The 12,132-nt window shown below is 42.4% G+C and overlaps 2 protein-coding genes across 3 annotated transcripts; one reads left to right on the top strand and one right to left on the bottom strand.

Annotated features, from left to right (window-relative positions):
* Positions 1-809: 809 nt before the first annotated feature.
* LOC113163784 (potassium voltage-gated channel subfamily A member 7) lies at positions 810-6,196 on the bottom strand. Of its 2 annotated transcripts, none has more exons than XM_026362755.1 (3): positions 5,825-6,196; positions 4,562-5,329; positions 810-2,576 (listed from the first exon to the last, which is right to left on the bottom strand). In XM_026362755.1, exons 2-3 carry the CDS (start codon positions 5,255-5,257, stop codon positions 1,656-1,658), a joined length of 1,617 nt encoding a protein of 538 aa, XP_026218540.1. In that variant the 5' UTR covers positions 5,258-5,329; positions 5,825-6,196; the 3' UTR covers positions 810-1,655. The 2 variants fall into 2 exon arrangements, with proteins under 2 accessions (XP_026218540.1, XP_026218545.1); XM_026362760.1 differs by having other exon boundaries at positions 5,846-6,196.
* A 993-nt stretch (positions 6,197-7,189) lies between these two features.
* On the top strand, positions 7,190-11,969 carry hsd17b14 (hydroxysteroid (17-beta) dehydrogenase 14). The gene is made up of 9 exons (XM_026366946.1): positions 7,190-7,440; positions 7,525-7,563; positions 7,740-7,837; positions 8,107-8,173; positions 8,291-8,382; positions 8,994-9,098; positions 9,189-9,256; positions 9,811-9,907; positions 11,458-11,969. The coding sequence occupies exons 1-9, from the start codon at positions 7,359-7,361 to the stop codon at positions 11,602-11,604; spliced, it is 795 nt and encodes a 264-aa protein (XP_026222731.1). The 5' UTR covers positions 7,190-7,358; the 3' UTR covers positions 11,605-11,969.
* Positions 11,970-12,132: the final 163 nt, after the last annotated feature.

The raw sequence follows: 12,132 nt of genomic DNA, 5'->3' as shown, positions 1-12,132 counted from the left end.
TTTGTTTCCACATCTCCAGCAGTCAGCCTGGATTCATCTGAGCACAACAATAATGAGTAACATTCATCCGGCTAAATTCTGTCCAGGATGGAGATGTTTGTTGTCTCGCTTCTCTTGTGTTAGAAATGTCCCCGAGTTCCACAGGGTCCATAGGTATTAACTTTGAATTAACATAAGAAACACAGAAGCCAATATCCGTCTATACATTATCTTGTCAAGTGATTTTCCCGATAAGAGGCAGCTGTCATTGGGTAAGAGGTACACTCTGGACTGGTTGCTAGTTTTTGTCACACGGCTGACATATAGAGAGACAGCTAGTCACTAGTTAACCTAACTGTAGTAAGTAAAACCTGTACAGAAATCCATCAGCTTTTTCTCTAGGCCAGACAGCAACACATGGCTTTCTCTGAGGAGAATGGAGTGAAAATAACATAATGTAAGTCATCTGGATCATATGGTATAAATGAATGGGTTTCCTGGATTGTGCAGCACTGCTGTTTTAAAACACAGTCTGACATCTAGAGGCGGGATCACAGAAACAGAACAGAACCGAACACACACACACACACACACACACACACACACACACACACACACAATTTAATTCACAAGCTGTACTCCTCTCATTCAGTTTACCATAAAACTAAGCTATTAATTTACACCTACACCCTCCGAAAATACTATATACATGCCTCATGATGCTTTTAAAAAGGTTGTTTAGATTTTAGCAGCCCTCACACGCTCGCACAGTGACTGCAAAGGGGCGTCATGTGGAAGGAATTCAGAAATCCATGACATAAGTGCTGAAATATGATTTTATTAAAGTAAAAGATATAAATACATACACATACCACCCTCAGCCCTCAGAATATATGCCTGTCCTCGTCAATGCAAGATTACAGTGCCACAGAGACAAACAAAGCGCTGCAGTACACTTAACAATAGCAGATGGGTATGTGGTGAATGAACTTCCAGCATGCAACAATAGTGTTTTCATTTTCACATAATGGCAGCAAGAACATCAGCAAACAGTCATTTTAGAGATACAAATGTTGAATTAATATTTCTCTGGAATATCTGTCTCCATATCTAGGATCTTCTGTTTGCTGTGTAGATTGAGTTTTAATGTGTTAATGTTTCAGTTTGTTCACAGCAGGTCAACTAATAGATAACAAGAAAAATGTCCACATTCTAGCAAACTGCTCTACATATATGGACAAATTTATTTACTTGGGAAATTATTTTCTTGTGTCGCCCAAAATGAGCAAGACGTTTATGACTTCTGGCTGTCATATATACGTGGTTTAAGAAAAGAAATGACAACTTGTAGAGTAGTTACAATGTGCTTCACCGTGCAACAGGTGGATTTGGGCGAACAGAAGGTTCTTCTTGATTAATCTTGACGTGTATGTTTAAAACAGCAGCGTGTATGGAGTGTGTGTGTGTGTCATGGTGAGAATAAGGAGATGCTTACTGTATATCTGACAGTCAAATATAATCATACAGAAGTTTTAAATGCAAAAACCATCACCACATGAGAGGCATACAGTAAACAGGTGCATGTATCAGTGCAAGTCTTTGCATACACACGTTTTCTTCTTTATCACTCTAACGTTATTTTCATTTAGTGTATCTTACTGTCTGTCTGCTCGGTGTCAGACCTGAGTGACCAGAGGTTCCTTGAGGTAGAAGTTTATTCCTCTCTGATCACCAGCCCCTTGTCCTGCACAAAGGCCCGTCAGAGGAGTCCTGCTGATGGGAGGACTGTTCTGCCCGTAAAGGGGTGTATAATCCTCCATGTTTTCAGCCCCCTCATCCATTCCGTCATCATCTTCTTCCTCATCCTCTTGGTCCTTTTCCCAGAGTGATGTGGAGACATGGCGGTACTCTGTGGTGTCCTCACACTCCATCTCTCGGTGGTAGAAGTAACTGAAGTTGGACACGATGACGGGCACGGGCAAAGAGATGGTGAGCACGCCTGCGATGGCGCACATCGAGCCCACCAGCTTTCCCCCGACCGTCTCTGGGTACATGTCCCCGTAGCCGACCGTCGTCATTGACACCACCGCCCACCAGAAAGCCTCGGGGATGCTGGTGAAAGCCGTGTCAGGCCTGTCCACTTCGGCAAAGTAGACAGCACTAGAAAAGAGTATGACGCCGATGAAGAGGAAGAAGATGAGCAGGGCAAGCTCTCTGAGGCTGGCCTTCAGCGTCTGTCCCAGGATCTGGAGGCCCTTGGAGTGACGAGAAAGTTTAAAGATTCTGAAGACCCTAACCAGCCTGATGACTCTGATAAGGGCCAGAGACACAGACGGCTGGGCTCCCTTGTCCTTGGCCATCTCTGTGAACAGAGTGACAAAATAGGGAATGATGGCAAAGAAGTCGATGGTGTTCATGACGTCTTTGAAAAAGTGAATCTTGCTTGGGGCGCAGAGAAAGCGCATGATGAGCTCAAAGGAGAACCAGCAGATGCATATCGTCTCTACGATAAAGAAGGGGTCCTGGAAGGGCGTGAAGCCAGGTGGGATCAAGATGGTTTCGTTCTCAATGGTGGGGTGAGGTATGGTCGTGTATAGCTGGAAAACAAAGAATGAAGAAAAAGTGGTTACAGTTGCACCTAAAAGAGAAAAAACACATCTAAGCACCTTTTATATTCTGTCATCTGCTGTTTATCTGATATGAGCTGGAAAAAGATATAATTATAACAAATAGCGCCATGGAGATGAGCGTAAACAGACAGAAAACGGGGACAGAGTGAACAGGAGAGGCGCAGCAGTTAAGTGAGATGAAGCGATTATTACAAAAGTTTGTCCTCAGCACATTTAAAGTATGACATCTGTCATCAGGATCCACTCGCGCCTCTGAGCTCTGTGACACTGCGCTAACTTTCCTGTCCTCTCGATTTACACTCCCCTGGTTTTATTTTTCCTCACAGACTTTGATATCAATCAGTTTCGCTATATTTAAACACAAAAAAACATTACGCTCATGTGGCTCATGAGGTTGTGTTACACCCCAGACACCGGCACGACTGAAGCATTTGAAACTTCTCTAACACGACGGCTTGTTTTTTTTTTTTTTTCCTGTTTTTTTTTTTCTGGGGAGTAAGTTCAGGTTTAACATGACTGGCATTAGTAGCTTTTAACAGGCTAGACAGAGTTACGCTTGATGAAGCGTTGATGTTGCAGTATGTTGACACTGATACTGTATTTTTATATGTTTTCATATTTCCTTTCTGGCCATTAGCCTCCTGGAAAACTGCTCTGGTTTACACTCTGTGGTGCAGTGGTTATGACTTTTTATCTTTTCCATTCAGATTTCGAGACAATGATTTTGGTTCACCTTTTATGATAAGTATTTAATAAATTGTTGTGCAGTTGTTATAAAAGTATATATGTACTTTAGTATCATTACCATTAGAGCGTGTTATAAACTATTTATTATGTGTTTATACTGTGTTTATGAATGCTAATTAGCAGAACTAGTTTTGTAAGTGTTCTACTTAAGTTGTATATGTTTTTTCAGAAGCAACAGAAACTAACTATGCATCAGAACGAAAACGAAAATTACTTTTATCAGTTTTCATCGTGTCCAGTTTCCCTCAGCGTGTGCTGAGGTGGGACAGCTTTACATTTGGGTTTGAGTTTATCTCTGTAGTGTTTAAAACCACCAGGTGCTCTGATCGTGTGAGGTTATCTGTCTACGTCTATGTTTTTGGAGGAACGGAGCAGTCTAGGTGGTGATGGGAACCTTAAATCCAGCGAGCACTGTGTGCCACAGCTTCTTCGTCTCAACTTCCAGAGTTCAACATGTCTCCAGGCTACCGGAGCACATGTGAGGCTAATTTCATTTTGCGGCAGTCATCAGAAAAGCTGATGTGTCGGATTTGGTGTGTAGCTTATGAGTCACAGTGTTTCTTAATAGAGGCATTGGTTTATGTGTTGATGCGCTCTAAGGGTTATCCTTCCACTATATATAGCCCTTTATATCTCCAAGGGGTAACGTGAGACAAACCCGTCCCCGTTCCTTGCCTTCACACTTACTTACTTACTTCTCTACCTCTAACCCCTTTTACTCTCCCTCTCTCTTCTCAGTATTTATGAAGTATCCACTTCATATAAATGCAATTGTTGGCTCAGGCAGTCATCCCTGAGTGGCTGGCAAGACATAGCATCACCACAACGTATAACTCCTCTAACAGTAATCCTGCTTGATCTGCCTTTCGTCTGTCCTTACTCTTGTTTTTCCACCAACGCTTTTACTGCTCCTCTTCCCCTTCACTCCTTCCCCACAATCTCAGTGGATCAGATTTTACAACACGTCCAAAATAATCTCAGAAAAACCATGCGCTTGCTTCCTCTTCTCTGTCTACTGCCTATGCTTCCTCTTTCTTTGATCACACTTGAGCTGGTTCATGCTTAGCAAAGTGACGCCTGTCAGCACCTTTTGTCTTTGTATGTTCACCTCGTCACGTCCTCGCACTGTTAACCTCTGCACTCTTTGCGCCTTCACACATACAGGCAGCTCTTGTATGTGTCAGCACCACGTGAACAATCCTCACCTCCCTCTGTTCCTTCTCATTCCTGAACTCTGGCAGAGTCTCCAGGCAGAAGATGAGAATGGAGATCACAATGACCATGACGCTGATGATGGCAATGATCCGGGCTCCACCTGAGGACTCTGGATACTCGAACAGCATCCAGAGGCGACGCTGCAACTCGTTGGTGGGTAAGGGTCTCTCTTCCTCCTTGGGGAAACCTTCATCCTCCTTGAAGCGGTCGATGATCTCCTCTCCAAGCTCATAGAACCGCAGCTCCTCCAGGAATATGTCCAGCGGGATGTTGGTGGGCCTTCGCAGCCTTCCACCTGACTGGTAGAAGTAGAGGATGGCATCAAAGCAGGTGCGACTCCTGTCCAGGAAGAGCTCGTTTCTCAGGGGGTCGAAGTAGCGAAGCCGCCGCTTGGGGTCACCGAGCAGAGAATCTGGAAACTGGGCTAGGGTGCGGAGGTGGGTCTCATAGTGCATCCCTGACACATTGATGGCAAGGCGTTCAGACAGGGCACAGCCAGTTCTCCACTGACAGTGACGGTTCTTCCTCCCGGTCTCTCTGCTCGGCTCTTTCTCACTGCTCTCCTTCTCCAGCTTGTTGTGCTCGTCCTTGGTCCGCTTGTCTTCATCGCCAATGTCCTCAGCCTTCTGCTTTTCCGTCTTCTCTGCTCCTCCTCCTGTGTCTCCTTCCCTGTCCTGATCATCCATCTCTCAGGCCTTGTTTTTAGACTGTCTTGTCTCTCTATTCTTGTTTTGTCTTTTGCTCTGAACAAATAAAATCTACCAATGCAGAAACAGCAGAATAGGAAAACATGAGTATGGGCAGCTGAAAAAGAAACTGTTATGGTGCTAAGGAATAATATAAACTGCTCTTGTCCTCTCCCTTTAGATCAGCTGAACATCACAATGACCATATAGTCAACATATATCAGATTATATATATCAACAGCTCTCTAAAACCGTTTCAACAAAACATCATGAAGGAGGATTTATGGTCACATCAGTCTTAGCTAGGGTACCATCTAAGTTTAAGTGCAGTCTATAAAAGTCAAGATCTGATCATTTTTCAGTACTATGTAAACTCATTTATTACAGGTTTTAAGTTTTCAACATGACATTAGCATCATTCTACAGTTTTAGTTCTCTATAAATTAATGGTAAGCAGTTGTGGTAGAGATTTCATCAAACTGTCCTTTTAACTCTTATTCTCTGATTTTCTGGTGTATTTTCAATCATATTATTTAGTCCCTCTGTGCAAAAAATCTCCATACATACAGTCAGCTTCATGCTCATCACCAGTTTGTCAGCACGTCCAGTCCACCAGGTTGAAACTAAACTCAGACTTGAGTCCTTCTCTCAACGATCTGTCAGCCAGAGTTTCTGTTTCCAACTGATCACCTCCAGAGTAATCATGGCTCTCCTTCTGTACCTCCACCTCAGGTACCTTTCGGGCTCATCATTCCCTCTGAGGCCGTGTGTGTATCAGTTCCCTCATCATGATGTCCAGAGAACCCCTCCTCCTCCTCCTCCACCGTATCATCCCACCTTTATGGGTCACGCTCGGGAGGGGAGGTGGCACAGGGAGAAGCGTAGCTCCTCCACGAGCTGTTGTGGTGTTAATCTGCAGCCGGGGTGAAGTTAAGATAGTTAAACTTGTTTGTAGGTCACTCACTGTCTTCACTTGCTCTCTTGTGCTCTCTCTTGCTCAGTACACCCTCAGGGAATGCTGTTGGGCTGAAATTCAATCTTTGGCCCTCTTCATCTGAGAGCACCACTGCCTCTTCTTCTCCCCCTCTTTTGCCCCCAGCAACCCTCTCGCCCTAAAATGTCAACCTCTCAACCTTACACTCTTTCTTAAACATACTGTACATTTTTTACATGTATGTGTGCGTCTCTGTGTATCATATATATGTATATATAGCCTACATATATGTGATGTGGAGAATCATGACACACTGTAATGAAACCACAAACATGGTGAGTATTATTTCCATGTCACCTTAAAATGTTTTCATAGCTCCACTGTTATTGTTTTAAATTTAAATTGTTTTAAATTACAAAATAAGGCTGTACAGTAGCAAATAAAACTACTGACACCTGACCTAGCAGACCAGCGCTTGTTTTATATTAAATATAAATGTGGAAACTGTGGTTATTTTAGACACATAGTGAAATCTACACTCAAGTATCTCCATTTCTAACCACCCTTTAAAAATTATTATTACGGCTATTATTGATGTTGTTGCAGTCTTGCAGTCAGCTGATGTCTTTATTTAGAATCCATAAAGGTTTGGATATATGTCCAGTTTTTTATTAAAGTTAATAATATTAATAATATTAATTTCCCCAGTGTTGACTGTTTTTTACTTTTTACAAGTTTCCAGAGCTTCTTAAAGACCCTCTTAGAAATTAAATGTATATGTGACGTCAGTGGCACGTAGACAAAAATAAATAAAAATAACACAGAATAAAACAAAAAAATTAAGCACATCATTACAATAATAATAATAAAAGAGTAAAAAAAAGTCATAGTTTCTAACAACCTACATTTATTTAATTAAACAAAAAGTACTATTGACAGTTTTTGATTTCCAATAATCCGGATTGTACCTGAAGGCAGCAGAGCAAACCTAATGTTTTTGAGGAACTTTGAACTTCACACTGACAAACACTCGGGACTTCATGACTTGAGAAAGTGTCCGAGCTGCTGACGCGCGTCCGTGAAGTGCGAAAAGACGCAGAGTCGCTGCGTAAAATCCAAACGACTGGAAAACAACAGCACGACGCGGCGCAGCTTTCTGCGGCAGACATGTCGCTGCGCTACCACAACAAAGTTGTCATTGTCACTGGAGGATCCAAAGGGATAGGCAGAGGGATCGTCCGGGTGTTTGGTATGTTAGTTTGGGTTTTCTGTGCAGCGGTTTGGTTGTGATTAGAAGCTGCGCGCTAAACATTTCGCTTCTTGTGTTTTTTAGTGGAGAACGGTGCCACAGTGGTGTTTTGTGCAAGAGGAGGTTTGTATCACACTGTGCACGGTTTCCTGTTTACTTCCACAGTAGCTCATGAAGCAGCACTGTTCACTGTTACGGTGTTTACATCGTGTGCACCTGTTGTAACTGTGTACCGAGAGAGATTTAAACGTGCATTTGTGGCCATACGTTTATCCAAAGCCATCATATGTGTGTTCCAGCTGCAGTAGGTGAGGCTCTAGAAGCAGAGCTAAACAAAGCAGGGCCGGGATCCTGCAGATTTGTGACATGTGACATCTCCAAAGAGGAAGACATCAAGGTAAAGGGCAGCTTCAGTGTTACAGGCCTGGTTAAACTGTACACACGTTTACAGTCATGGTCACAAGACCAGAGGCCTCTTACTGTGTCCTGATGATTGTGTCATCTGACTTCACCTCCAGCTCTCATTATTGTTTTTCCTTGTTTTAGTTTTGATTAGACGTGTTTTAGCCTGACATAAGTAAACCAGCTTGAATGAATGTACCGCAGCTCTTTTGTCTCTCTCCGGCCTGCTTCTTTGTTCACGTGTGTGTGTTTGTGTCTCTGCAGAGGTTGGCTGCAGTCACAGTGGAGAAATACGGACACATCGACTGCTTGGTCAACAACGCCGGGTGGCGTGAGTCTCACATTTGTTTTGCTTTGTTTTATTCCTGCAGCAGAAATAGTGATGATGATGATGATGCTGTTACTTAGTTTCTCTCGTTGCTTTGGACCTGCTTCTCATTCTCTTCAGACCCGCCTCACAAACCTACTGATGACACCACAGCCGAGGAGTTCAGAGATCTGCTCAATCTGAACCTCATCAGCTACTTCTTGGCTTCTAAAGTAATGTGTGTGTATGTGAACATACAAAACGCATTGAAAATACAAGGAATTGACTTAATTTACTCCTATAAACACTGACTCCTGTGGAGGCAGAGCAAAGCTGTGAGGACGTGTCTTCTTGACGCTGTCAGTCCTAAATCCTTTGGCTATTATTAAACAGTGTATTCAATCTGGGTCCACGAAACATGCTCAGCAATTCAGAAGCAGCACAGATTCTGGTTCACTGTCCTTTGTGCCACCAGCCTTTTTGTACCAAACTGCAGTGAGGACAAGGTCTGTTACCTTGAAGCTCGGTAAAAAATTCAAATAGGCAGTTTACAATGAGCCTGTTTACAGACACAGAGATTTATGCAACTGGACAGTCTAACATAAGAATATTAGAAAAGACACTATTATCAGTACATCTCCACACTATTCGCCAAATGTCAAACATGAAATAATATTTTAAAGAGTGGAATTTATTAATTCACTAAATAAAAAATGTCACTAAAATATTTCGGTGCTTTTTCAATTCCAACATTAAATGTTCAGTAGTAATTAAATGTAATAACCATCATACCACATGATGAAATGTGATGTCTTTGAATTGATTAGTCTAAATCTGTCCCCAGTACGTGTTGCCGTACCTGCGGAAGCGTCAGGGGAACATCATTAATGTTTCCAGTCTAGTGGCGACCATCGGGCAGAAAGATGCTGTACCTTATGTTGCCACCAAGGTGAGTTTATTGTCAGGGCAACACGGTGGTATGTTTTATTTTACCATCAGCTGAACAGGAACTTGTGTAATGTTGTGTTTTCTCCACAAGGGGGCAATAGTCTCCATGACAAAGGCGATGGCTGTGGATGAGAGTCGTTACAATGTGAGAGTCAACTGGTGAGCCAAACTGGTTTCTGTGCTCAAACTGGTTCAGTCAGCCTCTTCTCTTCATTTGTTTTTTCACTAATTAGAAAGATTTCAGTGAGAGTTAGCTTTTTGTTTTAAATAGGGCATTTCCCCATCTTTATAACTCTTCACACTTTATCAGTTGTTCTTGCACCTACAGTGATCACAGCACTTCTAGTTATTATTCCATCCTCTTTTTCAGTCTTCTATAAGAATCACATTTACATTTGATGAGGTACCTATGTGCGTGTGTCTATTCACTAACAGTCCGTGTCTGTCTCTCTCTCCTGATCCATTATAACCTCTTATTGCTGACTTTGTCACCTTTCTCTCTTTCTCTTCTTTAACTTTTCTTCTTTGTCAACTTTTTCTAATGATGTTCTTTTAGATACGGTTTTGCAAGAACTTGTCATCAGTCAGCAGCTTCTGAACCATCAACGTCATTTCAGCAACAGAACAGCTCTCCCCCGTATTAACTTCATCATTTCTTCAGAAAGTGCCTGTTCAATTGTAATGGTAATTGTACTATGTGTCATGTGTTGCAGCATCTCTCCAGGTAATGTGATGACACCCCTGTGGGAAGAATTGGCAGGACAGACTCCAGATGCGGCAGAAGCCATAAAAATGGGGGAAAACGCACAGGTAGGTTCTCACAGGAGGACATGAAAAGCTTTTTATAGCACTAACACTTTGGGGTGTTCAGTTGTAAACCTACTGTGATGTGGCAACAGGCTACAGCAGTAGTGAAAGAAAGAAAAGAATCCAGCTACTTTTGCAAAGCATGAATCATGTAATCGAGTTCAATTAAAAAATAAAAATCAGCAAAATTGAACAGACAGACAAAGTGAGTAAACAAAGTGCAGCACAGTCATATTAAAGAAACATCCTGACACACCAGCACTGCAGAGAAACCTTAAGTTTTTATGAAGTGGAATCCAGCTACAAGTCAGTAAACACCCTGTGTCTCACTGTAAATCACTATGAAGTAACAGTGACAGTGTTGTGTTAATCATCCAGGTCCATCCAGTGAGACGTGTCCATTGACTTGTAAATGTTAAGGCCTTCTTCTAAACAGCAGAGTTTCTATACCAGCTTGTGTTTTGCTTCGCCAATCAGAGCTTTTCTTTCAGCCACTAGTAAGAAAAGAAAGCAATTTGAGGCTGACAGAGAGACACAATGAAGAGCAGAAACCAGACGGTGGTCCCTAAGAGTCTCAGCTTGCTCTACATAAAGCATGGTGGAAGGAAGAGCGAAAGAAAGTGGAATAAAGCAACAGCACTTGTTATCTGTCATCCCATTTAGGTATATGTTTTAAAATGTGTTCTTGTTGTTCTTTTCCAACTATTCAAGTAATACTGGACTGTGAGAATCCAAATAATAAGTCTAAATGGGACATTCCTAGTTCGTAGCTGTGGGTTCACTGAGTTCAGATGAGTGAATTTCGCATGGAGTCTTGCCAGGACCGTCAGTTTATATAAGGCTGAATTCAGACGGACATTTGTCCTGTTAAAACAAGGCAGAGAGCTGCATGGCTGGGAGTGTATTGTTCGGTGTGCTGCTGAGACAATGAAATATGATCCAGGCAGTTCAGTTAAAGGAATGCATTCATTTGTTTAAAGCTATTAGATGCCGGCACAGCACAGTGGTTTGTGACGATATCGAGGCAAACAGCAGAAATGCAGAGTTTATGTCACATGAGTGGTGCGCACGGTGGTTTGCTCAATCACATAATGTTATGTTGCAGAAAAAAGCTGAACCAGATTTTTTTTTTTCTCAACATGTGGTTTTGTCGTTTGGCTGGATCCTCCACAATGTGCTGCTCTTGGCTCCGTAATGTATTTCCCCCTTCAAATGAACGATAATCGCCACGTGAACACGGGTTAAAAGTGTGTAAATGCATCCTAGTTCAACAATTATATACGATTGAAAAGATGGGAAACCACATATAAGGCATTGGAAGGTTTCTAGTTTTTGTTTTTTTGTGCATGAAGTCTTGCAAAAATCAGGAACTTCTCGGTTCCCAGAGTTTTGAAATGTTGTGTTCACATGACAAATAGTCAGGAGCCAAACGGCATATAGCAGTTGTAGGAACACAAACAGGAGCACACAAAAAAACAATAGTTGCACATTGCAAAGCCCCATTCGTGGAGCTGCAAACCGAAAGAGAAATGACTTGTTTTCTTCTCAAACAGCTGACGGGCCGCATGGGGACTGAGGCAGAGTGTGGACTGGCTGCCCTGTACCTCGCTGCTGATGCCACTTTCTGCACCGGCATAAACCTGCTGCTCAGTGGAGGAGCTGAACTCAACTACGGCTTCAAGAGCCAGATCCCACCTTGATCCTCTTCATGGTTGTGAAGTAGCTGGTTGAACAGAGCTGCTTGAGTGTGTGCGTCACTGTAATGAATACTAACTGCTTTTAATATAGGGTGCATTCTCAGTCCATGTTATATGTAATGATTTATTCATTTAGTTGTACAAATGACCAGGTGAAGGTTAGTCAGCTGCAAAATGTGGCATCCTGACCATCTGTAACACGACCTGGTCCACTCCCCTCTGATGGACCAATCAGCGCCGCTGTCTTTGACCTCTAATGACCTCCCCCGGGCCGTTCACCAATGACATGTTACGCTTGTGTCACGCCTCCGGTGACTTTTTGAATGAGACTTTGCTGGTTAATAAAAACGACCAGCACAGCAAGATAACTACTTTATTATTTTATTCATTTAGTGTGTCATTCATCCACTCACATCCTTTGACAGCACATGTGGTGTTTAACTTTTAACCCCTTAAAAAAAATAATAGAAAACGTTCATAAAGTGGTCACAACTTGCTCAAAACAAACCAGTAAGGTTAAGTTTATTTTAA

The sequence above is a fragment of the Anabas testudineus genome, chromosome 8, assembly GCF_900324465.2.
Source record: "Anabas testudineus chromosome 8, fAnaTes1.2, whole genome shotgun sequence".
NCBI lineage: Eukaryota > Metazoa > Chordata > Actinopteri > Anabantiformes > Anabantidae > Anabas > Anabas testudineus.
This window is presented reverse-complemented; position numbering and strand designations above follow the sequence as displayed.

Excerpts from the sequence above, each read along its gene's own strand:
- LOC113163784 (XM_026362755.1), bottom strand. The coding sequence starts at position 5,257 with ATGGATGATCAGGACAGGGAAGGAGACACAGGAGGAGGAGCAGAGAAG. Across the intron at positions 2,577-4,561 it reads ATGAGAAGGAACAGAGGGAG|CTATACACGACCATACCTCA; the intron begins GTGAGGATTGTT and ends TTTGTTTTCCAG.
- hsd17b14 (XM_026366946.1), top strand. The coding sequence starts at position 7,359 with ATGTCGCTGCGCTACCACAACAAAGTTGTCATTGTCACTGGAGGATCC. Across the intron at positions 7,838-8,106 it reads CCAAAGAGGAAGACATCAAG|AGGTTGGCTGCAGTCACAGT; the intron begins GTAAAGGGCAGC and ends GTGTCTCTGCAG. Across the intron at positions 9,099-9,188 it reads TACCTTATGTTGCCACCAAG|GGGGCAATAGTCTCCATGAC; the intron begins GTGAGTTTATTG and ends TTTCTCCACAAG.